Source organism: Leopardus geoffroyi, chromosome C1, assembly GCF_018350155.1.
Source record: "Leopardus geoffroyi isolate Oge1 chromosome C1, O.geoffroyi_Oge1_pat1.0, whole genome shotgun sequence".
Taxonomy (NCBI): Eukaryota; Metazoa; Chordata; class Mammalia; order Carnivora; family Felidae; genus Leopardus; species Leopardus geoffroyi.
Window position 1 is genome coordinate 94,051,464 of NC_059328.1, and position 25,921 is coordinate 94,077,384.

Sequence of the window (25,921 nt, forward strand, 5' to 3'; positions counted from 1 at the left end):
ACCCATCTTCAACCCACAGTGGCTGGATTCCCACTGCACTTTGAGTAAAATCTAAACTCTGTCAAGGTAAAGGGGGGCCCTCACGGCCCTGTGCCTCCTCAGACCCCTCCCTGCCTCAGTCCGTGCCCCCCCACACCCCTCTTCCCTCAGCCCCCGAACCTGTGTTACACACAGTGTCTCTTCCACCTTTAAGGGAACACTGTGCCCACCTCACCTGACCCCTTTGCCTCACCCCTCTGGTGTGGCTTTAAATGTCACTTCCCTGGTGGCCCCCTCCAGTGCCCCGTGTTGTTTTCTATCACTGCAGCGGGCTCATTTTCTTCGGGGTGCTTAGCATGCTTTGTAACCACGTATTTGCCCCTTGCCTGCCTCCCTGTAAGTACCTGGGGCCTCGCACAGTGCTAGGGGCTCAGTAAATAGTTTATGAATGAATGAATGGGCAGACATGGCCGTGCCATAAGCAGCCGCTGAACTGCGTCCTATGTTTTTCCTCCAAGCTGTCTCCAGCTGGCTTCTGTACCTCACTTCTAGGGCATTCCTGGGAGTCCTTGGGGAGTAACGTGAAAGCTCTTCTTTTTACATTATGCATTTCCTGCCTGAGAAACTGTCAGAATAATGAGGACTGAGAGAGAGGGAGGCGGAGAGGGGAGTTCTCCTAGCTCTTCCTGCTCTTCCTTCCAGAACTTCGGAACTTCAGGAACTTGTCAAACCCCCTCCCCAACCGGTGAGCCACCTGAGGGAGCTCATTCACCCTGGCTCCCCTCAGGGCTGAGCCCTGTGGGGTAAGTGCTCTGGGGAAAAGGCAGATGGGAAGAGGCAAAAGACAAGGCTGGCGGAGAGAGAGGTTGGGGGGTGGGAAAGAGGGACAGAAAACAAGTTTCCTGGCCCAGCATGGCCCTCAAGCCAGTCCGCCTCACCCATATGCACTCTTTCTGGAACTCTGAGCCTCCTGGTCCAGCTCAGGCCTCTGGGTGGGACAGTGGGGCTCCTCCCGGGTCATCCTGAGCCCTCAGCTGACAGAGCCTGGGGCCACTGGGGTGTCACTACCCCTGAGGGGACCTCTGTAGGGACCAAAGCCTGGGATTCCTTAACCATGGGCAACTCTGTTCTTTATCTCCCTAGAGACCCACTCACCACCTCCCCCCACGGTTTCTCACCTTTAGGCCCCAGGTCCAAGGACAGTCACTTAAAATTCAATATCCGTGATCAAATGTTCAAATCAAACAAACAAGGGAGGGGAGCCTGGGTGGCTCAGTCGGTTAAGTGTCTGACTCCTGACTTGGGCTCCGGTCATGATCTCATGGTTTGTGAGTTCAAGTCCCAAGTCAGGCTCTGCACACAGTGTGGAGTCTGCTTGGGACTCTCTCTCTCTCTGCGCCTCCCCACTCATATTCTCTCTCTCTCTCTCTCTCTGTCTCTCAAAAATAAATAAACTTTAAAAAAAAAAAAAAAAAAAGGAGGGGGGCAACAAACAAAAACAGACTTTTCCCCATACCCTCAGTGTCCCGCCTGGCCCAGGCCCAGGCAGCTGGCCCTCGGGAAGACCAGGGGTGATCCCAGGAGGCCCAGAGCCCCCAGAGGAGCGGCTCCTGGCCCGGCTGTTGCCATGGTGGCCCTCCCTGGGGTGGCGGCTGCCAAGTTGCTATGGAGAGCGGAGTTTTGCCACGGCTTCCACTACCGGCACCGAGAAGCTCCCCCAGGACCCTCCCCCTTCCCAGGCCAATACATGGTCAGCCTGGTGGCCAGCTTGTGCTGTCGTCTCAGTGGACCAGGGGGGCACTATAGGAATAGGAGTCAGAACCAGTTTCCTTCCCAGCACCCCAGCTGCGTCTAGCCTCATGCCTCAGGACTGCCTCCTCCCCCTGAGGGAATGATACTGTTTGTACTCCTGGCAGATCCATTAGGGACCTCATTTTTCTCAGGACCTTCCTCCTCCCCCAGGTGGCAACCAGCTCCCAGAGAGCGTGTGGGGGGGGGGGGGGTGGTGGTGGGATGGTGAGGGTAGGGGGTGTGTGAGAAGGCTCCAATGGCAGCACTCTCCCTCTGGACATAGTGTGCTGCACTGTGACCAGCTGCCTTTCCCTGGACAGAACTGGAAAATTGGTTTCCATATCTCTTCTTGAGTTTGTGTCTATCCTCACTAAATACGCTACACCCTTACTGCACCTCAAACACCCGCACATTTCCCAGGTCCTTCTAGTCTCTCCACCCTCTCTTCATGTTCTAATATATGCAGAGAAGAGTATCTTGTGCCAGTCATCCACACGGTAGTATAAATCAGGGTCCATGTATATTTCACTTCCCAGGACAGAGGATTACTAGACCTCCTCTCAGCTTATGGAGTAAGAGCTTGTTCTCTGTTATTGGAAGTCCTCACACCAGGGAACTCTAGGGAGGGTAGATATTTTGTTTGTTTGTTTTGACCAGAGGAGAGAGAAAGCAGGAGCTCCTTGTGTGAGTCAAGGTAGAGGCCAGAGTTCTACAAGGAATTTTGGCTTTGCTTTGATTACTAAAAGAAAATGGAGCGCGAAAGGGAAATCAGAAGTGATATGTGATAGGAGTTGCCTCTGTCTCGAAGACCCTCTCTCTCCTTTTGGACTCCCTTCCATATTCCAGTATTGAGTCCCCTGCCTGGCAAACACTTATACATCCCTCAAGGGACTTATACGTCCCTCAAGGCCCGCTCACCTGTCACCTCCGGTGAGAACCTTCCCTGGACTCTTCCTTTATACCCTCACGGTACCTGGTACGCCCCTCTAGTGTAGTACTTAGCACAGGGATAGCCCGTTGCTTATTTACTTGTTTATGGGGACTTACTATTTACTCACTTATTAAGACTTTTATCTCCAGCTCCTGCTCAGTGCTCAGGAGCTCAATGATGAATGAATGAATGGAGGAATGAATGAGTAGACAGGGAATGAGCTAGCCGCTCACTCCTGACTTCTGCCGTTCACACGTGTCATTCTAGCCCATGTCTGGTCTCAGAATCTGTCCAGAACAGTTCCCTGGGATGCTGGGCCCCTCCCTCTACCACCCACCACTGTGTGCCAGCCCAGTCCCCCCCACTGCCAGCAGTGCCCCCATCCACAGCCCCCCACTCCCCTCAGCTTCCCAGGCTCTGGCCGGCCAGCGGGCCTTTCTCTCCTGGTGCTAATGGCTTCAGACCGTCCCTGGAGTCTACGGGGACCAGCCAAGGGCTCGTGTCCCAGGTTCTTCCCTTCTCCATATTCCACGTTCTCAGTCTTCACCAGTGTTCTTTTATGAGCCTCCTGTGCTCTCCAACTCTCTGAGCACCAATGTGGGCAAAATCCCCGCTGCCCGAGTGGGCCATAGGGAGAGAAGCTGGAGAGGGTTGTTTCCATAGGAGCCTGGCCCAGTCCCATGACATTGCTTGGCCTCAGTTTCCACGTCTGTGAAATGGGAATTAAACCTCCCCTGCCCTCATCCACAGGAGGTATGAAGGTTAAGTGAGGAAGTGGGTAGACGGGTCTTCTGGAACCCCTGGAGCACTACCTGAGGTGAAAGGTTATCATTCCTCTGACCTTCCCTCAGGGGCTGGGGTGTTCCTCCAGAAGAGGAGAGCTGGTGCTTCTGGAAATAGTAATAGCTCACATTGAGCACCTGACAGGCCAAGCATTGTCCTAAGCCTTCTGTGCGGATTCATCTTCAGAACAAACCTAGGAGGTAAGAGCTCTTTTAATCACTTCCATGTGACAGATAAGGAACCAAGGCATGGAGATCAGCCCGACAGCAATCTCACAGACAGATTTCACATCCCGATTTTGACCTGAACCCATGCAGCCTGACTCTGCCCCACCCCCATGCCCCTGACCGCTGGCTCTACAGGCTGCAGCTGGCCCCGTGGCACTGGCCCCTCTCCTGTCATCGATTAACTGCCCACACCCAGAATTTTAGCTGCCACTGGCTTTGCTGCTTGTGCCTTTTTTTTTTTTTTTTTTTTTTTTTTTTTTTTTTTTTTTTTGCCAGGAGGAGCAAAGAGAGGTGAAATAGGTGAAACAGCTAGCCAGGCTCAGGCAGGCGAATGGTGCTCTGTGCACGTCCGCCGTGTTGTAGAGACACAATCAGGGGAGTAGGGCTTGGCAGGCGTGACTTCCACAACAGAAAGCACTAGAAACCCTTTTCCCGAAATCCTTGCTAGGGCCATTCACTAGGGGGATGACAGGACAGAGGCAGTGTCCAAGCATGATGCGGGGCCCCGGGGCATGGATGCTCTCCAGGTGACCGGCTGGTGAGGCCATTTCCCTCCTGGTGGCCGTGAAGCACCTGTGTGATACCTGTGTACTTGACCGTGAGAAGCCAGAGAGAAACCCGCCAAGCTGCCTGCTGCCAGGGCTACCACCTGCACCCCACCTTGCAGTCCTCCTGTCTCCCAGGGCTTGTCTACACACACCCGCGAGCTCTGGGGCATAGGAGCCGAAGAGTAGGGACGTGGGAGAAAGCACTAGAGGAGAGACAGAGAGCAGGGATCCTGGAGGGGGGTGGGGGAGAGAGGCAGGGAGGACGGGTGGGAGACGGAGGAGTCGGAAGGGAAGTGGGGCGGGAGGAGTGAGAAAATGCGGGAAGAGGAGGACCGAGAAAGGGAGGAGGGAGAAGGAGGAGGGACCAATCCCGACCGTGGAACCTAAAATGAACTCAACAGGCTGGAAATAGAACAGCTGGGCAAACCCAAAACACTGTTTGGGTGTCTGCTGAGCAAGCACGTGAATGAACAGAACTGGGGGAGCAGTTCAAGGAAGAAATAGATCATTTCATCTCAGAGGTAGGTCCGAACAGGAGGCGTTTATTCCAGCCCGCCCAGATTACTCGGGATTCTTTTTCTGGGGGTGTTTTCTTTACGTAAGCATTATTTTTAACAGGCTGCCTTGGCGGCTGGGTTAGCCTGACGCCACCCCACCCTTGCTTGGCGGATGGAAGGTTTGGGTTACTCTGAGACCAAGACCACTCTGGGTTTTTATTGTCATTGTGGACACTTCTGGCTTCAGGGGAAGAAATCTTTTTTTTTTTTAATCTTTTTTTTATGTTTATTACTTACTTTTGAGAGACAGAGTGTGAGCGGGGGACGAGCAGAGAGAGAGGGAGACACAGAATCTGAAGCAGCTCCAGGCTCTGAGCTGTCAGCACAGAGCCCGATGCAGGGCTCCAACTCCTGAACCGTGAGATCATGACCTAGGCTGAAGTCGGACGCTCAACCAACTAAGCCATCCAGGCGCCCTAGGGGGAGAAATCTTAATCCGCTTGCCAAATGGTGGTTTAGAACTCTGAGTTGTGTTCCTGAATCCATTTGTAGAACAAAACCCAGTTCTGGAATGGGCCAGGAATGGGCCAGGACTGGCCTGGGGGACCCTGCCCCCCTCAGCACCCCCAGGGCTCCATGATGCCTTCTGGTGACCTCACTTGATGCCAACACACTTCACCCTGGGAGGTGCCCCGTGCACCTGACGCTCAGCCCAGGGACCCCTTCCCTGGCCGTCAGTGGCCACCTCTCTGCTCCTGCCCTGCCCCCATAGCACTGTTTCTGTCTTCCTCCACCCTTCCAAACCCTGGCTCTCTTTCCCACCTAGGCTCCTATGCAGACTTCCTGGGTCTCAAAGACCATTTCCGGACTCTCAGGGTGCGTGAGCCCCCCGAAGTTGCAGCCAACGTTGTTTGTATGTTATATTCTACAGGCAGGATTCGAATCTTTCATCAGACTTGCTGTGCCCACTCCCCACCAATGTGAAGAACAATTAGTCTGGAAGTTAGAGGCTGGGCCAGCACAGACTGTGAAAGCAGATGGAGCCAGGTGGCCCCTGGTGGCTCCTTTTAGCCAGACGTCACTCTGGGGTTTTTGCTCTATCACAGATCTCTCTAGAGTTAGATCAGCTCTCCTTGGGACTGACCGTGGACAGGAACTGGAGAACCGGAGCTCTAGCCTTGCATCTACCGCTGGCTGTGCTATCTTTGACAACTTGTCTGCTGAGCTACAGCGCTTATAAAATTGGGGATAACACTGCCCATCTTAGCAGGTTCCCCCAAAGGCTCGATTAAGATCCTGCATTCTTACTGCTTTAGCGCAGTACCTGACATTTCATTCGTAAAGCTTAACTTCCTCCCTCTCCCCCCTCTTTCCTGGATGAACACTAAGGAACCTTCCCAAATTGAGCAGGTAGGCTCTACTAGAGGATTTCTGGGGAGACCTAAACCGGAAAGAGCCCAGGCCATCCTACAGCCTTTCCAGGAGGTGCCGGGGCAGGAGGGTTAGCTCTGGTGGAGGACGGAAGAGAGGAGGTCTTTGTCAACAGAAGGTCTCAACCGTGGCGGGAAGGCAACCACACCCATGTCAGATATTTGGAACACAGCCAGCTGGCGGACAGGCCACTTAGTGACACATCAGTTGTAAGGAAGCTGACCGAGGACCCCTCGGTGCCCACCCTCACTGCACACACCACCAAGACAGACACTGATTACCAAGCCATCCCGAAATCTCTCCTTCCCTACGCTACGTCTCACCTTCCTTGGGGCCAAGGCTCTTGGCCCAAAGTGGCTTGTTCTGTGCACTTCAGATAGAACTAGAAGTAACACAGGTTAGCTTCCTCTTCTCTGACATTGATGAGCTGGGGGACCAAGGAGGGTGTCTCAAGAAAATTCAGGAGTTCTTCCTGGTTCTTGGCACCATTTGTGCCCGTCGCAGCTTTCCGTGCCCTTGTCTGACCCTCCTCTTGCCAGAGTGAGAGACCAGCATCTTCGAGAATGCCCATGAAGTACTCTGAGCTTCTCAGATGTAAAGGGCAAGAGAAATCAAAGGCAGCCCTTATCTCTATCCAGATGATGGGGATAAACACAGCCCAAACCTGTGTCCTGGCCTGCCTCACTTGGCCAGTGGCTGAGTGAATGCCAAGCTGAGATTTCTCTTACTTTGTACTCACTTGGCCCCAAAGGCTGCCAGGGTATTGGCTACTAAGTCACTAATCCACAAAAGCCACCTGCAGCCCCTCCACAGGTCCCAGAAAGAATCTTTACTCTGTTCTGACCTCAGAAGCCACCTTGCCCGCTTGGCCAGTGCCTTCTTCACTCTGGATTTGGGCATCACATCTGTAATTTGATGCCTAGGAAATATTTTTAGCTACCAACCTTGATGCAGACTTCATCCCCATTCACCACTGGGGTAACGAGAGGGGAAAGAATTGGAAAATTCCACCAGCCATACGGCTAACAGCTGTTTGAAGGGTCTTCCTAATAGACAAGTCTGACCATGGCCTTCCCTTTCTGAAAACCCTTCTATGGCTCCCTGTTGGGTAAAGGTGAGATGCCCAAGACCCTTGACCGTCTGGCCCATCAACCCTCATTTCCTGTCCCTCCCTCCCCACACATTCAAGGAGGAGTGTTCTTTGAACTTCTTCACTGTCCTGCTTTAGCAGGTTGCTCGAAGCAGCCCCCACTTGCTCTACCTTGTGAAAAGTACTCATCTCTTGGGAAGTCTTTCCTGATCCACCCATCCCACCAGCAGAATTTTCTCCCCACACAGCCCCCGATACACCTTTACAAGAGCATTTGTTTGCACTCGGTATTTACCTGAATGCCTTGCACAAAACTTTTTTTTTTTTTTAAGTTTATTTATGTATTTTCAGAGAGAGCGTGATCTGGGGAAGGGCAAAGAAAGAGGGAGAGAGAGAGAAGCCCAAGCAGGCTCCACGCTGACGGTACAGGCCCCACCCGCGGCTCGATGTCTCGAAACGCAAGATGGTGACCCGAGCTGAAATCAAGAGTCCCACGCTTAACTGACTGAGCCACCCACACACCCCTGCACAAACTGTGTTAAGAGTCATAGTTTGGACTCACCTTCCCTGTACTTCTGCTAATTGGGCCAAGGAACCTATGTAGATGTTAGGATATTAACTATATTAGGGAAAATTTAAATTATCCAAAATTTAGATAAGGTCAAAAGGATGACTGCATACTCCTGCCCTGTCATAGTGAAGCTTTGTTTAACAGACCTACACAAAGCTTATTTAATTCTCTAGAACTGTGCTATCAACATAGAGCTTTTGAGCACTTAATGTGTTAAGTGCTAATGCCACATGTTAAAATGACAGTATTTTGGACCTGTTGGGTTAAATAAAGTATATTATTAATAAATTTTTTTTTTTTTATTTTAGAGAGAGAGAGTGAGCGTGTGTGAGCAAGGGAGAGGATCAGAAGGAGAGAGAGAGAGAGAGAGGGAGAATCTTAAGTAGGCTTCACGCTCAGCACAGAGCCCCACACGGGGCTCAATCCCACAGCCTTGAGATCCTGACCTGAGCTGAAATCAAGAGTCGGATGCTCAACTGACCGAGCCACCCAGGCGCCCCAATAAAATGTATTATTAACATTGATTTCACCTGTTCGTTTTCACTTTTTAACGTGACTACTAAAAAAATTTGAATCACACACATGGTTCCCAGTGTATATCTATTGGATGGCATGCTCTAGAAGACCATTTCACCGTCCGGTAGAGAGTCAAATGATTTCTGGCTGGTAGGAGAGATAACCCCAGTTTAATTGCTCTGCAGGACACTTACCAGATTTGTCTCCAACTTACAAAGAAATTTATTTTGATGTGTCTTCCCTTTGAATTTTTTTTTTAACATCTATTTATTTTTGAAAGACAGAGAGACAGAACGTGAGCGGGGCGGGGCAGAGAGAGAGGGAGACACAGAATCCGAAGCAGCTCCAGGCTCTGAACTGTCAGCACAGATCCCGATGCGGGGCTCGAACTCACAGACTTTGAGATCATAACCTGGGCCGAAGTCGGACGCTCAGCCGACTGAGCCATCCAGGTGCACCGGTGTGTCTTCCCTTTAAATCCAGTGCCTTAAAGGCTCTTTGAACCAGTGTATTTTATTGGTTACCTCGTTAATGGATGAATTAAATAAAATCTTTGACATGTTTATTCTGTATCTGTAGGAGACTTATACTTTCAACTTTTTAGAAATTACACTTAGACCTCTATCTCCTGTCCAGCTTAAGAGCATAGCCTGAATTATTAACATGCCTGGTAGTAAGTAGGGGCTTGATAGGTGTTTGTTGAATGAGTTAAAACACTTCCTTGGACTTGGGACCTCATGTTTGAACTGCCAAGCACCTTTTGCAGTGGGATCCCTATCTGCCATATGCCTGAGGCTAGTGGGGGGATGTAGGAAATATGAGAGCTTCTTTTCAGGACCCTAAACTATTTGGGGGGGTCCCCATAAAGATTCCCCAACTCTTGGGCCATGTGATCCCCAGAGAATGCTAGCAGAAGCAATTCCTGGCCCTCCTGCACCAACCCCCGCCCCCGCCCCCCCCCCCCCCCCCCCCCCCAGGGGCTGCAGGAAGCAGGATACCCAGATAGGTTTCCCTTCCTTTCTGCCCATGACCTGGGCTCTTACCAACCTCAGCACTGTGACGATCCCACCAGACAACCCTGACTGTTCCTCCAGGTCTGGACACAGAGGCACTTTTGTGTTGAAGGTCAGTAAGCAGGGCTAGCCTCAGGAGCCAGGTCTTCTGGGGGCCCTAGAAAACTCTCTGGGTCCTGAGTCCAGAGAGACAATTGCAAACTGTATCGTTTCCCCTTTCCCCTCTTTGACATCTCCACAGTGGGGGATGGCCGGCTGGCCATAAGGGGAGAAGTTCCTTGTGAATTCCTTGAGGGCAGAAGCTTGTCGTTCGTATACCTGGCAACTGCTGAGCACTTTTCCCAGCCCACGGTGGACACTCGGTGAACGTTCGTCCGCCTCTCCTCCCTCTGCCTGACTCCAGTCTACAGCCAGCTTCCTTCCAAACAGCCTGATGTATAGACTCTTTGGCCTCGACAGAACATTGATTAATCAATCGCCCTCTCTGGGAGTCTGGGCAGGATCCGTTGATCATGAGGCATCAAGCTCAGGGGCGGTGACCTTTTAGAAGTGTCACACCAAGCTTGCGGTTGTCCACGTCCCTTATGAAGAAGAGAGAAGTCTGTAGAGGCTCCGCTGCTGGAGAAAGAGAGTAAAAGCAACATTTTTTATTGTGATAGAATATACATAACAACATTTTCTATTTTTAACTGTAGAGTTTGATGGCATTAAGTACATCCACATTGTTGGCGCCCCTGGGTGGCTCAGTCGGCCAAGCACCTGACTCTTGATTTCAGCTCAGGGCATGATTCCAGGGTGGTGGGATTGAGCCCTGAGTCGGCTCCGTGCTGAGCATAGAGCCTACTTGGGACTCTGTCTCTCCCTCTGTCCCTCTGCCCTTCCCCTCACCAAAGTACATTCACATTATTGTACAACTGTCACCACCGTCCATCTCCAGAACTTTGCCATCACCCCAAAATGAAACTTGGCCCACTAAACACCAACTCCCCATTCTCCTCTCCTCCCCAGCCCCTGGGAGCCACCATTCTGCTGTCTGGCTCTATGAATGTAACTACTCTAGGTGCCTCATATAAGTGTATGCAGTATTTGTCCCTTTGTGATTGGCTAAGCCTAATGTCCAGTGTGTGTGTGTGTGTGTGTGTGTATTACATTTTGTTTATCCATTCATCCAACCTGGGTTGCTTCCGGTTTGGGGCTATTGTGAATAACGGGTGTACAAACATTTCTTTGAGAGTCTCCTTTCATTTCCTCTGAACACACCCAGAAGTAGAATTGGATCATATTAATGCTTGTTTAATTTTCTGAGGTCAAAACCACATTACTGAGCACCTGTGCAGTTCCAGCTCTGAGCTAAGCCCTTTCTATGTGCCATCCCATTTAATCCATACAACAACCCTTTGGGGTGAAGAAGATACTCTCCAGTTTATAGCAAGTGAAGATTCCAGAAACCAAATGACTTGCTCCAAGTTAGAGACAGCGATGGGCAGTCAGGTTTTGAGCCCAGGTCGACTTGATGCCAATGCCACACGCTTCCCGGGCAGCAGGCAACGAAAACAAATACAGTTGTCAAAAGGAAGGGCCACGCTTTAACGCTGTCGGCGGCTAGCACTTTCTTTAATTAACAACCAACACCTTAGCAGGAATCCGGCAGAAGGATCCCCCTTGCTCAGATCAGATGAAACACTGTCTTCCAGATGTTTCCCAGACCAAACTCCTTTCTTCCGCGGCCTCCTCCCCCTCCTCCTAGCTTCCCTGGCCTTCCTTTCATCAACTAGACCCCCTGCACTTTGTGTTCCTGGCTGACAGACAAATTCCCTCCAGGCCGCAAACTCCCCAGGCCACAGCTTACATGGTCCCTGTGTATAGCCTGAACCTACCAGTGTCCCGCGCTCTGTAACCGTTTGAATCAATGAATCAATGAGTGACTCACTCAATCAATGACGGTAGGGAGGACAGGCACGAAGAAAGAGAACACCAGAATTATCCACTTCTCCGCTTCTACTTCACTATTTGTGTAAGACCAGGCTGTGAGTTGCTCAGAATAATCTGTGTGCCATATTTGGCACCACTGCGCAAGCCTGAGCCATTTTGGGGTTGGAAACTCCCAGGGAAAGAGATGGAATTATCCTCTTGGAGAAATATGCCCGCGTGGCTGGCCCAAGGAAGGGGAGGAGGAGTTTTCAGTGTTGGGAGAGATTTCATGTCCTGAGGAAAACCAGATCCTCAGGGGATGAGACCTTTAGCACAATTCTTCCTTCCTTCCTTCCTTCCTTCCTTCCTTCCTTCCTTCCTTCCTGTAACCAGCCCAGTGATCAGGGCCACACTTGCTCTGAGCCAGGCACCCAGCTCAGCACCTGAGGGAAGAGAGGAAAGTCAGACCTGCTCCTGCAGTGCTGTGTGCTCAGACACAGCCACTGGGACAGGAGAGGCCGGCGGCCTCTCTGGGAGGCTCAACCAAGCCCACGGGCAGGACGTGGGTGGCTGTTCCTTCCCGAAGCCAAGTGTCTGCATTGCTGGGAGGCACTGGCCTCACCTGGAGGCTTGGCTAACTCTCCGGCCTTTGGGTGCCGTGCAGGAGGCATGGAGGGCAGGGGAGGCAGTAACAGGTGACAGAGAAAACGCCGGGTGTCCAGGGCGGCAGCCGCTCCCACCAGAGGGTCTTAGGGAGTGCCAGCAAGGCAGGGAGCTCTTGGCCAGAGTCCCTGTGGGACCTCCATGTTAGGCGCGGTGAGGTCCTTCCCCACCACTGCAGGCTAGCTAGCCCGGCCTGGCTTAGGGGCTGCCTAGTGAGAGGGCTTTAAGCTCCACACGCCATGAACATGAAAATATGTAGCAGAAAGAGGGACAGGACTTGAACTGGATTGGAAGGCAAGGGTTTGGGATCATTTACCCAAGAGGGAAGGAAGCGTGTAAGCGACTTGGGCATTCATGACTGTCTGTAAGGTGTTAGGATGACAACATTAACCCAAACGGCCTGCGCGTGGAACCTAGAGACAGGCAGGGCAGGACACTGTCCCGTCGTGCAGGCAGAGAAAACAAGGAGATTTAATGCTAGCGTTTCTGTCCTGGATCCACGGTTCTTGCTCACGCCAGGCTGCCTCTCCTGACTGCATAGGCCCAAGGGAGGTCCCACATCAGGGGGACTCAGAGACCAAGCCCGTGACAATGAGCTGTCTGGGTGCTCCGGGTAGGGGTCTAAGGACTGGCCACAGGAAGGGGCACCCAGGAGGCACCCCACAGGAAGGGATGGGCGGTTCCGAGTCACCTGGGGCCTGTGCAGCCTGCCGTACCCCACCCCCACTCTTCAGCCAGGCACCCAGGGTCCAGTGACCCTGGCAGCTTGAGCTCACTTACCTTTCCAGGCCTCAGCAGGGGTGTCTGGGGGAATTCGGAGGCTTCCTCCAGGGAGAAGATGTCCAGGCTCTGTGACTCAGTGTGCCTGTAAGAAAAGAAATGCACTAAAATGATTTCTTTTTCCTTCCAACAAAGAAAAGAGGTTTACAGCTCACGCTCGGCTGCCAGAGGAGAGCCCTCTCTGAATTCCTTCCCTGCCTCTGCTATAAAGCCGTTAAGTTGATCATTTGGGTCCAGGGTATGAAAGCCTTCCCTGCAGGGCTGTGGTTACTGGCCCGGTTAACTCACTGGCTCAAGCCTGGGAGAGGCATGGAGAGAGGCTTTGCTCCTCACCGGGCTCCCCCTCACATGGAACACTCATGTGGGTGGGTGGCTCGGCTCAAACCCTTCCCCTCTGCTCAAACGACTTCCCGACTCCCCACCTCCCTCGAGTGGTTCTGGCACATTCTGCCATTCCCTGGGCGTTTACCCTATGCCAAATAGTTTACGTACATCAGCTCCTTCAATCCTACCCCCATCCTTTGGAGGAAGTATAATCCCTACTCTAAAGATGAGAAATCTGAGACTCAGAGAAGTTCACTTGTTTGGGTCAGGCAGCTAGTGAGCCGTAAATTCAGGCCCGGATCTAATATAATCCTCACGCTAGCTATTGCACATAATTATGGCTAGCAAGTCTTCATAGGCGAAGAACCTGAGACTCAGACAGGCTAATTAAGCTTGTCCAAGACGGGGACGCCTGGGTGGCTCAGTGGGTTGAGCATCCGACTTCGGCTCACGTCACAATCTCCTGATTCGTGAGTTCGAGCCCCACGTTGGGCTCTGTGCTGACAGCTCAGAGCCTGGAGCCTACTTCGGATTCTGTGTCTCCCCCTCTCTCTCTGCCCCTTCCCCACTCGCGCTCTCTCAAAAATAAATAAACATTTATAAATAAATAAACAAACAAAGCTTGTCCAAGACAAATGACTGCTAAGTGATGCGCCTAAAATTGGAGCCCAAAGCCCGACCTGTGTTCACAAAGCCCGACCTGTGTTCACAAGCGTATCTCCCCACTGGGAGGGTTGTCTCTGTCGTGTCACTCAGAGCTGGGCCTCCATACCTTCGCTCACTATGTGCCCCCCACCCTCAGCGCCCTTCTCCCCCACCACCCTCTCAGCCACCTCTCTGAAGCCAGCTCTGAATACCTTCGCGGGCCATCTATGCAGTCCGACTCAAAATGGGCTTCCTTCACCAGGCCTCCCGGATGCTTGGGACCCTGCCCTACTAACTCCCCTTTTCTCTCCTCCCCAATCTCCTATTACACTTAATGGCCCAGAAGAGTACTGACTACGCCCTTGGCCTGTTTCACATGTGTCACATGTCCACCCTGCTCCTGCCTCCTCTTGCCTTTCCTAAAGAACAACCATCAGGGAGGTCACACTGCTTGCGGCCCTGAGGTTCGCGGCCCTGAGGCCCTGAGGCGTCAGCTCCAGATTATGCAAACTTCCTCAGGGTGAAGGCCACCATTTCTGTGTCTGCCATATCATCCAGCTCAGTGCCAACCACAAAGTAGGTGTTGAATAAATTCACACATCTCCATGTTATTGTTCAAAGCATCTGAATATCCCTTAGTTGGATGAATCTTCCTGAAAACCTGGTGAGGTGGGTCACAGATTCGGAGGGGTTCGCCACAGCTAAGGTGGCTGTCTGGTCGCTGGAAGACCAGGACTAGGACCCAGATTTTTGATCCTGGGTACAGGGCGCTTTCCTCAACCAGGCCATGGACATAGGCTCCGCAGTGCCATGGAATGGTATCCCTGATCAGCTAATTTTGTCCACTGTTTCTTCCCCCACAGAGCTGTGGGAAGGGCCCTGCTGGGACTCTGTTTCTGGAAGGTGTCTTTAGATGGGCTCTGAAGACAGCTTGAGTCAGAAGGTAGAGGTGGTCGGAAGCACCCGAGGTGCAGCCCTGAATGAGACCAGCACCTGGCAAAGAGGTCCTGGTCCAAGAGAGGACCGTCCCGGTGCCCCCCCGCCACAAACCCCGCAAAGGGTTCGTGCAGCGTCTAAGGTCTGTGGAGTCCCTGCTCCACCCCAAGGCCCTGCAGGAAGCCACCAGTAGGGACAGGTGGTCAGTTACAGAGCAATCCCCAGGTAGCCACAGGATCCTTTCTCCAGCAGGAAAGGAAAGGAAAACCATCAGAGAGCTGCTACTCCCTCAGGCGAAGGAGGAAATGATCCGGGCAGAAGGAGTCAGGGTGTTGTTTTGCCCACAGAGTTGCAGGAGGGAACCAAAAGCAAAGATGCCCCCGTCAGGCAGATCTGGAGCTGCTTTGCCAAAAAAAGAGAATTAGGCTGCATGGAATCATTCTCATTCTCCGCCAGATGGCCCAACGGATTTGGGATGCGTCCAGGAGCCCAGCCCCTTTTCTTTGCTCCAGGCCAAACAGCCGGCCTCGGGATCTGAGGCCCTGAGGCTCAAGAAGTCAGTCAGGGTCGTGGTGGCACCCTCATGTGACCTGGTGCATCATCTGTGGGATCTTCCTGTGCCTGCACGGCGCCTGCCGCGTAACCCCGTCTCTCCATCTTGTGGCCCATGTGCCTTATGGCGGAGGCTGGGGTTCGAGCGGGGACTGGGGCCGGGCCGTGTGGCACCTGCTTTTCCGGAGCAGCCCTGGCACGCACCGCTTGCTCTAAACTCTGCACAGCTTCCGGCTCTGGGAAATGCCGGAGTAATTGAATGACATGTGCAGTGATTACGGGAAGAAGGGGGTGGGGGGTGGGGAGGACTGTCTGCAAATCCTGCCAAGGACACTAGGAAGTAATTCAACCTGTCGCTTTGTCCTGAACTGCCTTAACAGGTGTCGGTGGAGTGGTCACTATCTATCCTGAATGCAGTACCTCACAGCCCGAGCACCCCCTCTGCAGTGCTGGCCAGAGCGCGTGGGAGGCCCCTGGAGAGGGAGGCTAACCCCGGGTGGGACGGCCCCGGCCTCAGGGGCAATGCCACTCAGCTCCATGCCATTGTAGTCAGCCCCGTGTTATCTTGCCACCTACTCCGTGCCGCGAAACCCTGCCCAGGTTACGAGTCCAAATAATCTTTGAGCCGGGAGGCTCACGGCAGAGCAGAGACAGCATCCAGGAATACACGTAGTAGGCTTGCACTTTCAGGGATAATCCCCATTTCAAACATCCTGTAAACCGGTGAGAGCAGGGAACATGTGCGCTCTCTCTCTTTTTTTTTAAGTTGATGTATTTTCGAGAGAGAGCGCAAGTGGGGGAGGGGCAGAGAGAGAGGGAGAGGGAAAGAATCCCAAGAAGCCCCACACTGTCAGTGCGGAGCCTGACACCAGGCTCGATCTCACAAACCGTGAGATCAAGACCTGAGCCGAAATCAAGAGTCAGACGCTTAACTGAGCCGCCCAGACGCCCCACGTGGGCCCTCTCTTCTTCACGCCTGTAATCCCAGCGCCCCGCACGGACTCCGGGATGGAGTAGAGGCTTAATCCGCGGTGGTCGAATGAGCCAATGGCCAAATGCCGGGATCGTGGGTTGCACTGACAAGTTCACTGGCGCTCTGCAGGGAGTTAGTGCTGTCTGCTGGCTGTCCCCCGGAACGCCTCAGTTTCCTCTCCGGAGACCCTGCTCACTTCTCTCTCTTCTTTCCAGCAGACCCCTCCAGACCTGTGCTCTGCAATTTTGCTTTCAGTGCCCCGTTCCGTGGCCCCCAGGCCCAAATTGCCGGAGATAACTGATATTAGCAGGTCAGAGCACAGATGCACTTTAAGATGCTTAGCCTGGGTGGAGAGCCCCAGACAGAACCAGATGTATTTTTAGCTCCTTAGGTATCTGGAAAGGTATTGAGATGCAGCCGTGGTTACAGACGCAGGACAAATCAGTATTCTGCTACTGGCCTCCCCACACCAGCAGTTTCCATTCAGTGTCTCAAAAGCAAGGGTTGCTATGGAGATTGAGTGTCAGGGCAACTGAATTTCCTGTTGGGAAACAGCAGCACAGGTAGAGCTCTGGGCCAATGGGAACCAAGGAGCTCCTTGGATGGCGGGAGCTCCTCTCCTGACGGCAAATGATGGCGGGAGTCCTGGCATCCTCAGAAGGAGGTCAGCGGGGAGACGGGGGATGCTGTCTCTGGAACTTCATTCACGGAGGGATTGATTCTATTTCTTCTTCCTCACATCTGGCATAGGACTGGTTTGGTTCTCCCTCTGTTCCTTCACCCAGGGACTTTGGCCATCTAAGAAGCAGTCTGGAAGGTGCTTGGGGCGGGGGGGGGGGGGGGGGGGAGGTGGCAGGGTCATCCTGAGTAGAGGTCAGTCCTGGCAAATACCTAGAACCCAAGCTCTGTGAGGGGCAGGGGGAGGCCAGGTCAACCCAGTCCTGGAGGCATTTGAGTTTCGGGGATCTATTCTTGGGACGGCATTGTGCAGGCTTAGCTCATTTTATCCTTGCTATCATCTGGGGAGGCAACCAGACAGGTGACATGGTCCCCAACCTTCCTCATTCATTCAATAAACATTTCCTGCATGCCTGATAAGCAAGGTGACTGAGATTTTTTTTTTTTTAAATCCAGGACTCCAAGAGGCTAAATGACCCACCTACTGCTACAAAATTAGCAAGATATAAAACCAAAAGAGTACCCAGGTCTGTTCAGTCCACAGATTCAGAGGGATAACAGCCGAAGAAGCTCTCAGAGGGGGCATTTACCCTGACCTCATGCCTCACAGAAAATAAACTGAGACCCAGAGAGGGCACGGACTTGGTCACTCAGGGAGCTGGTGACAAAACAGGAACAGGATTCTTCAGCCCATGCTTCTTCTCATCACCCAGAGGTCTTTCCAGAGAACTGTGCGGCCCCAGACTTTTACTGGACACTCACTCTGTGTCAGGTACTAAACAAGCTACGAATTACTTTTGTTGTTGTTAACAGAGACCTGACCCTGGTGACTTAAGCAGAGGAAGTCATTCTCTCTCATAAAAGAAGTCCAGAGGAAGGTATTACAGGGCTGTTTGACAGATGGACAAAGTCATCAGGGATGCAGGTCCCTGCTACTTTTCTGCATCACTGCCTTCAACACAGTGAGGTTCGATTCTAAACACCCAAGGTGGCTGCTGGAGTTCGAGCCATCACATCCACATTCCAGGCACGAAAAGGAGGAAGAACCTGGAACAAAAGGGCATGTGTGCCTGCCCTGTCTGCCCCCCTCTCTCCTTTAGGAATCTTCCTGAAAGCCCATCTAAGTTCCACTTATAGCCCATTAGCACTTGCTAGTTGCAAGAAAGGTTAAGAAATGTCATCTTTTACCTGGGCGCATTGCTACCCTAAATAAAATTGGGGTTATGGTAGGAATGAAGAGCGGGAACATGATACTTCTAAATTTTCTGCAGTGTGTGTGTGGGTGTATATATATATATATACACTTCTATCATCTATCTATCATCTATCTATCTATCTATCATCTATCTATTTGAAAATGAGGGGGGAAAAAAGGGGCCCCTGGGTGGCTCAGTCGGTTAAGCGTCCGACTTCGTCTCAGGTCATGATCTCATGGTTTGTGAGTTTGAGCCCTGTATCCGGCTCTGTGCTGACAGCTCAGAGCCCAGAGCCCACTTTGGATTCTGTGTCTCCATTTCTCTCTGCTCCTCCCCTGCTCACGCTCTGTCTCTCTCTCTCCTTCAAAAATAAGAAACATTCAAAAACAATTTAAAAAAAAAACAATTAAAAAAAAAGAAAATGAGGGAAAAAAAACACAAAAAACTACTCGTCCGTCCTCCTAATCATCCACATAGGTGATTATTAGCTCTGCTCAGGGTCAAGTATGTTATGCTACTGTCATGAGGACAGCACAAAAATTCTTAACGCAGAGTTTGAACAAACTTAGTATCGATTCAATTCAGTTTGAGCAAAATCTACAGACCTTGTGGATATCCCCCTTGGAAGAGGCTTGGAGCAGAAGTGGCAAATTCACCAAGGAGCTGTAGAAAGTCACAGCTTCATTGCAGAGCCAGCTCCCCAGCCCTGGGCCTCCCCCGCTGCCAGCCCCCAGCTCATCTTGTCTGGGAACGCCTCCCACACAGTCTCCTGGACGCTGAAATCCAGCGCCCTCTGGGGCTGCTGGGCTGCTGGGCTGTGTGCCCCCCTGGAGTCAGGGTGAACGGCAGAGGGGGGTTGCTGTGGCTTCACCAGGGAGCCTCAGCCTTTGCACAGCTTCTCACAGATGGCACCGGTTATTTATGAATTGGAGCTGTCCTCAAGTACCCGCAAGGTAGGTCAAGGACATGGAGAGCCCTATGGTAAACTAAAGCCTGGGACCGGGCATCCTGACTCCTGCCACCCATACTCGAAGAGTGGACCGCAGGCCAGCACGGGGGCATGATGGGGCACCCAGGGAACCGGTTACAAGTCAGTGTGGTTCTTCCTGACAATATTTCTAAGTCATACATTGCCCAAGGCATGATGAAAGGTTTTTGAGAAGTGGGGAGTGAAAAAGCAAGGGTCAGTGTATTCAATATGAAATCAGGTGGTTCACCCACGACCACCCAGACGCTCCCGGTGCACTTAGAATCCATTCTCCGCTTAATCTTTACTAACTGAACACCACTTTGATGTGGGAGCAATGATGTGTTCAGATGAAATACCTGGCCTTTCTGGCTCACTTGCAAATGCCTACAGGGCTGGACAATAACATAGAGGTAAACGTCTCTGGGAAGACTGTCCCTCCCTTAATAAAAGGCAGAGTCCCCAGAGGAAAAGACTACATTTTGGCCTCACCCCTCCCCTTCTTCCTGCCTGGGGTGAGACAGGGATGCTTGGGAATGAAGGGGGCCATCCCACGACCCTGAAAAGAAAAGCCCCAGACTAGGATAGCAGAGCAGGAAGCTAGAAGGATCTGAGTCCTTCATGACTCTCCTGACAACACCCCTCCCCTGCTTCCTGACTTCTTGTTATACGGCAAAACTCAAAGCCCCATGTGGGTGAGGCAGCGTGGGTTTCTGTTAAGGGAAAGCCAAGTGCAATCCTAACTGATGCCTAAATATTGCCAGAGGGCTATGCCTTCTTGAGTGTGATCCCGGACTCGCCAACCCATATGTAGATCCTGTCCTGGTTCTGTCCCCAGGCTCACTTCCTCAGAGCTTAGAACCAGGCCAGCTTGGAGCAGACCACCCTGTGTATCGGGGAAGGAAACTGGCTGGATTCTCCCAGCAGAATTGCCGGCAGGCCTGAGCTTGCGTCTTGATTGTTCATCTTTATACATCCCTCTGGGGGAAAGTGAAGAATTAAGTCCCATGGACTGTTTTTACTCCTCCCAAGAGAGAACATGACATCCAGGAAAATGCTTCTTGGCTGAGAAGTCCCTGAGAATTAAGAACTTGATCCTCCCAAACTCAGGAATAGAATCTTCTCACTTCCCATTTCAAACCATTGAGGCCATAGGACTGCTCCCCACAGACGGGATCTATGGGATCCCCATAGATCTCAATCCTTTGAGAATCATCTTTTTTTTAAAAACATTTTTTAAAAAATGTTTATTTATTTTTGAAGGAGAGAGAGAGACAGAGTGTGAGGGGGGGGGAGTGGTGGGCAGAGAGAGAGGGAGACACAGAATCTGTAGCAGACTCCAGGCTCTGAGCTGTCAGCACAGAGCCCAACGCGGGGCTCGAACCCACAAACTGTGAGATCATGACCTGAGCCGAAGTCGGACGCTCAACCGACTGAGCCACCCAGGCACCCCAAGAGAACCATAAGATCTTAAGGCTTTGTAAGGAGGAAATGATGACTGTATCATCTGTCAGATTTTTTTTTTTTTTAACGTTTATTTTTGGGACAGAGAGAGACAGAGCATGAACGGGGGAGGGGCAGAGAGAGAGGGAGACACAGAATCGGAAACAGGCTCCAGGCTCTGAGCCATCAGCCCAGAGCCTGACGCGGGGCTCGAACTCACGGACCGCGAGATCGTGACCTGGCTGAAGTCGGACGCTTAACCGACTGCGCCACCCAGGCGCCCCTGTCAGATTTTTCTCGATTCAACCAAAATCTTATTGCGTGCTTACTCTGTGTCTATATAATCTTTACAAAATGAACAAGTGGTTTTAAAAGATTCTTGCAAAGAGACCTGGATTAGAGATACTATCAATAATGCAAACGTAAGAAACAATAAAAAAATAATCTGGGATGACCTTTCTCCTCCTGAATAAGCTCTTTATTAGCTGGCAAAAGCAATGACAGTCTAATTGGACCTAAAACAAACTTGATGGGGCGCCTGAGTGGCTCAGTTGGTTAAGCGTCTGACTCTTGATTTCGGCTCAGGTCATGATCTCATGGTTGTGAGTTCAAGCCCTATGTCAGGAGGACTGTTTGGGATTCTCTCTCCCTCTCTCTCTGCCCCTCTCCCACTCTCTCTCTCTCTCTCTCTCACTCTCTCACTCTCTCTCTTAAATCAGTAAAAACTTTTTAAAAAAGAAGTTGACAAAAAAACCACAATGTTTTCAAGATAACTCCCTGAAATGTGGTTGACATTTATTATTGTTAATGAAGGTTATTGCCCTAAGAGTTTTTGCCTTGAGATATTAGCTCTCGATTGTAGAAAGCTTCCGAATTAGTAAGACATTTAAAAATTAAGCATCCAGACAATGAATGCAAACTTCCTCAATTATTTCATTGATGCTTAAAGTTATTAACAATACTTACCCCAGTATTTAACAAAATCTCATTAAATGTGATGATAAGTGTATACAGGAGTCTTTGGGTGTTTCTTAGTAATTGCAAAACACAAAAAGCCGCATGCCCTTGGGGAAATGCTTGCTTCTTTACCATGAAAAATGGCTGAAATACTCGAAAAACACCATGGCAACAACATGAAATCTTTTGTCAGCAGACCTTATTGAAAGATGCATAGAAAACATTGCTGAAAATTTTAAGAAATGAACATGGAAACAGAGTATGTCTGATAGGAAGTTTGCTTTGTATACGACTGAACACAGAGAGCCTTCTAAGATCTCAATTAATGGGATTTGTTACTTCGTTTACGTCCTGGAAAGAATTATTTTTGAATCACCAAGGGAAACATGAGTAAATGACTTTCTCAGAAAAAAAAATCATTTATGGGAAAACGATTGACCAATACGAAAAGGGGAGCCTGGAGTGAGGGTACGAAGGAGAGACACCCTTGCTACTCATTCACTTGGCAGCCAGGAAGCAAAAACCAGATGTGCACGAACGCTGAGCGCTGTCATTCACGTCATTACTTTTATAAAAAATAAGGTCTTTAAAGTATGGGGTCTTTACCCTACTTTGCAATGGGGTCTCGAGTCACCAGGAAGATCTTCCATTTCACACGGGGGTTCCTCGGTTTTCTCATGGCAAGTACTTAAAAGAGCCACGAAACGTAACCATAAATCACACGGGTTTCTTATAAAGACAAAATGTTCCATTTTTATTGCTCTTCTCTGTGATGAATGACAAATGGCTGTCAGATTTTTTTAATACGCACTCTTGATCTGTCCCTTCAAGATAAAGGTGATGCTCTATCATCGCTTAAAAAATAAACTCATGCCAGGAAAAGAGCGCTTGAATACAGGTGTTTGGATGTTGCCTTTGTTACACAATTTTATCCAATGACCTGCTTATAATACCTTTCAATCTCTCCTACCTGAACACCGAGAAAAGAATCGGCAACAGAATTTTCTAACTTGTTTTAAAATCTTTTACTAAAAAAAATTTTTTTTAATGTTTAGTTTTGAGAGAGAGAGAGAGAGAGACAGAGCGAGAGCAGGGGAGGGGCAGAGAGAGAGGGAGACAGAGGATCTGAAGCAGCCTCCAGTCTCTGAGCCGTCAGCACAGAGCCCGACACGGGGCTCGAACTCACGGACCGCGAGATCATGACCTGAGCTGAAGTTGGACGCTTAACCGACTGAGCCACCCAGGCGCCCCTAAAATCTTTTAAATGAGAAGTCTCCATAGATTTTGACTACCCTTTATTAAAATTATAAAAGTAGAATAATTGTATAATATATTATAAATAGTTATGAAAATGATTGTGTGCTTAAAAGAACAGATGTCAGGTGTTACAGCAATCGTGTGGTGCTTATCAGACACTGCCTCACGCTGCGGGCTGTCTCATGGCAGGGGAGCGTGCATGTCGTCTTCTGACCCAGCGGGAGAAAGCTCCTTGGCTGTTTCTCAGTCTCTTTTCCCTGCCTCTCCTCTCTCTGGGCCTCCCCGGCCCACCTTGCCCCAGGGCGTAGCATTGCTCTGCAGGTGCTTTACAGGTTTGTGAAGGGGAAGGTAAAGTTCAGGCCAGCGGGGGATTTCCCAAACCTTGCATCAAAACCTTGCATTTTGACACCTTTTGCTTTAACCTCCTCCGGCCTCCTTATCCGGTCACGGGATAAACTCTCGGTTGTAGGCAGCACAGAGAAATGCCGTGCTTCTGCCTCTCCTGGTCTCCATCAACCCCATCAAACCCCCTTTTCTCTGTTCTCTGGGAGCCTTCCTCCTGCCTACTCAGTGAGGTCTCCGTGTGCACCGAGCAAGACCCGGCTCCGAACCCATTTTCTGCTTGGACCTCTTCCTCCCTGGCCTCTGTGGTCCTGTCTGGACTGTCCCTCCTCTGGGAGCTTTCCTATAGCTAGCACTTACGTGCCCAGCCGCCACTATCAGCACACAGCATGATGACAATGTCCTGTCTCTCCTGCTGGACTGCCAAACCTGCGACCACCAGACTGTGGGCCTCTGGGTAGGCCCAGTGCCGAGAACAGAGCCTTGTAAACAACGGACGTGCGGTACGCAGGCCTCGTGACTTACCGTACAACAGTGCTGTTGTATACAGCAGATGCTCATTGGTGACAGCGCGACACCTGGGGTCCGCGTGGGGAACTGTCCGCAACTGCCACATGCACATTTTTCTCTGGCGGGAGGAGTGGCCATGCACCGTGACCCTGGAATCACTGCCTGCCTGGCGGCAGAGGGGACCGTGGGCTGAGGAGATATGCGGGCGCTCACCCCGTGCTGGGGACAGCTGGCCACCTCGAGCCCGGGGAACTGAGGGCCGGATGCTGGCTCATCCCTCGGGCAAAAGCTATGGTAATAACTGCTCTTCTGGACCAAAATACATTTAGTGACGCCTGGGAGAACTGAGTGTATGAGGCACACTTTAAAAATACATGAGAATTTAAGGGCCTTCCCCCCTCCCCCACCACACACACACCTGCTGGGGGAATATGTCCTCACGTCTGAGCTAATATTAGGGCTGTTTATTTTCTAGGGCTGACATTTCCTGGGCCATCTACAATTGCTGTTGGAGACGGAGTGACTGATACTTACTTTGGCACCCTCGGTCCAGAAAGGATTACCAAAGCTAAGTAGGAGCATGTCTGGGCAACATAGACCTACAGACGCCCAGAAATATGTGGGCCATTCCAAGAAGGGCCATCATCTGACCCAGTCGTTCTGGAATCCAAAGCGGCCCTTACATAAAAGAGTCCAGTTAGAGGGGGTCATCTCACATGGGAACTGATGGGCCAAAAACCCGGTTTTACACATAGAATATGAAACAGTGTTTCCAATGGGGCGACTGCCTTGGGAAACAAATGAAGGCCTGTAAGGCAACAGTCTCCCTTTCTGAAATGAAGCCTAACTCTTCCAAGCTTTGAGTGAGGAGGGGGGTGGCAGGGGTGGGGGGGGGGAGGGAGGGGGCGGGGCCTCTCCGTTTGAGAAGTCCTACTTCGTTAGCAAGCATCTCTTTGCCTCTGTTCTATGCCTCCCCTTTGAGTACCAGGCTCCCCCACTCTCCCTGCTGAGATGAGTTGGGGAAAGGTCTCTTTCTCATGTTGCCCTTAGTACAAGTGAGGCAGATTGGAATTCTAAGAAGGACTTGACATTAAAAAAAATAAGAGAAAGAAAAACCAAGCACGCAAACAGTTGCGATATCAAAGCATAATTTATTGATGCTATACTAGAACTTCTTTTTTTAAATTTTTTAAAAAGTTTATTTATTTCATTATTAAAAAAAAATTTTTTTAGTGTTTTTATTTATTTTTGAGACAGAGAGACACAGAGCATGAACAGGGGAGGGGCAGAGAGAGAGGGGGACACAGAATCTGAAGCAGGCTCCAGGCTCCGAGCTGTCAGCACAGAGCCCGATGCGGGGCTCAAACTCGTCAACTGCAAGATCATGACCTGAGCTGAAGCTCAACCGACTGAGTCACTCAGGTGCCCCAAAAGTTTATTTAAGAGAGAGAGAGCGCGCGAACACCAGCAGGGGAGGGACAGAGAGAAGGAGAGACAGAATCCCAAGCAGGCTCCATGCTGTCAGCACAGAGCCGGATGGCGCGGCTCGAACTCACAAACTGTGAGATCGTGACCTGAGTCAAGATCAAGACACTTAACCAAGTGCGCCACCCAGGCACCCCTCGAACTACTTTTATCCTGTCCCTTCCCCCACACTCTTTAAAAATCTCTCTTTTATAGAGTTTAGGGTCTTCCTACGCTGGAAACCTTGGAAAACAGGTTCCCAAGTGGCCGATGAGTAAACGTAGACCGCTCAGGCTTCCTGGGTCTAGGTCTGCAGAAACAAACAAACAAATTCCCCCAAACCACACACACCTTTGGACAGCCCCTAGCCATCAGACCCTGAGGCTGCTGGGAAAGGACTGTAGCCAGAGCCCAGAGGGGCTGTTAGAGAGGGCTGCCCATGAAAATCACCCTGGCCCCTCTCTCCAGTCAGCACTAGGCGTGATCACTGCACACTGTTCAAGGCTGCTTGAGTTCCTTGGATTACAACAATACTTAAAGTCAAAATGTCACCTACTGGATGCGGGCACTCTGACGCTTAAGTATGATTCACTTGCCACCCCCCCCCCCATCACCCAGCAGCCCTGTGGAATAGGGGCAGAAGGAAGGGCAACACATAAGTAAGGGGGGTCGGTCAGGGATGCAAATCCAGCCTTGGTGTCCTCAGGATTCACTGCTGCGGGGGTGGGAGGAGGCTCTCCGCGGGGCTGAACTGAAGTGAACAGACCCTGAAAGTCAGCAGGCACAGGGCTGGACACTAGAGGGCTGAGTGAGGAGGGTACAGGCTAACGTGCAGAAGAACCAGGTCTCGCAGAGGAATCCAGCCTCAGAACGCGTGTGGACTCCTTGGAGATCCTCAGCAAACACGGATCAGCCATTGCTGCTAACCTTAACTGAGTCTTCACTA

At 51.2% G+C, this 25,921-nt stretch overlaps 1 protein-coding gene and 1 long non-coding RNA gene across 3 annotated transcripts in view; one reads left to right on the forward strand and one right to left on the reverse strand.

Moving 5' to 3' along the window:
* Positions 1 to 18,080, forward strand: part of KCNC4 (potassium voltage-gated channel subfamily C member 4) — a 46,320-nt gene extending 28,240 nt beyond the window's left edge. Inside the window, exons 4-5 of one of the 2 annotated variants that reach the window (XR_006712587.1) lie at positions 3,553 to 3,684; positions 17,296 to 18,080. Coding sequence is in view for 1 of the 2 variants with exons in the window: in XM_045478592.1 (XP_045334548.1) it covers positions 17,296 to 17,315 (20 nt within the window). In the remaining variant the exon portion in view is untranslated. The remainder of the gene's footprint in view (positions 1 to 3,552; positions 3,685 to 17,295) is intronic. The other variant, XM_045478592.1, reaches the window with a different exon arrangement.
* On the reverse strand, positions 8,728 to 23,864 carry LOC123598414. The gene is made up of 3 exons (XR_006712589.1): positions 23,527 to 23,864; positions 12,732 to 12,816; positions 8,728 to 9,995 (listed from the first exon to the last, which is right to left on the reverse strand). It is a non-coding gene; the product is annotated as an uncharacterized LOC123598414 (long non-coding RNA).
* Between the last annotated feature and the right edge of the window lie 2,057 nt (positions 23,865 to 25,921).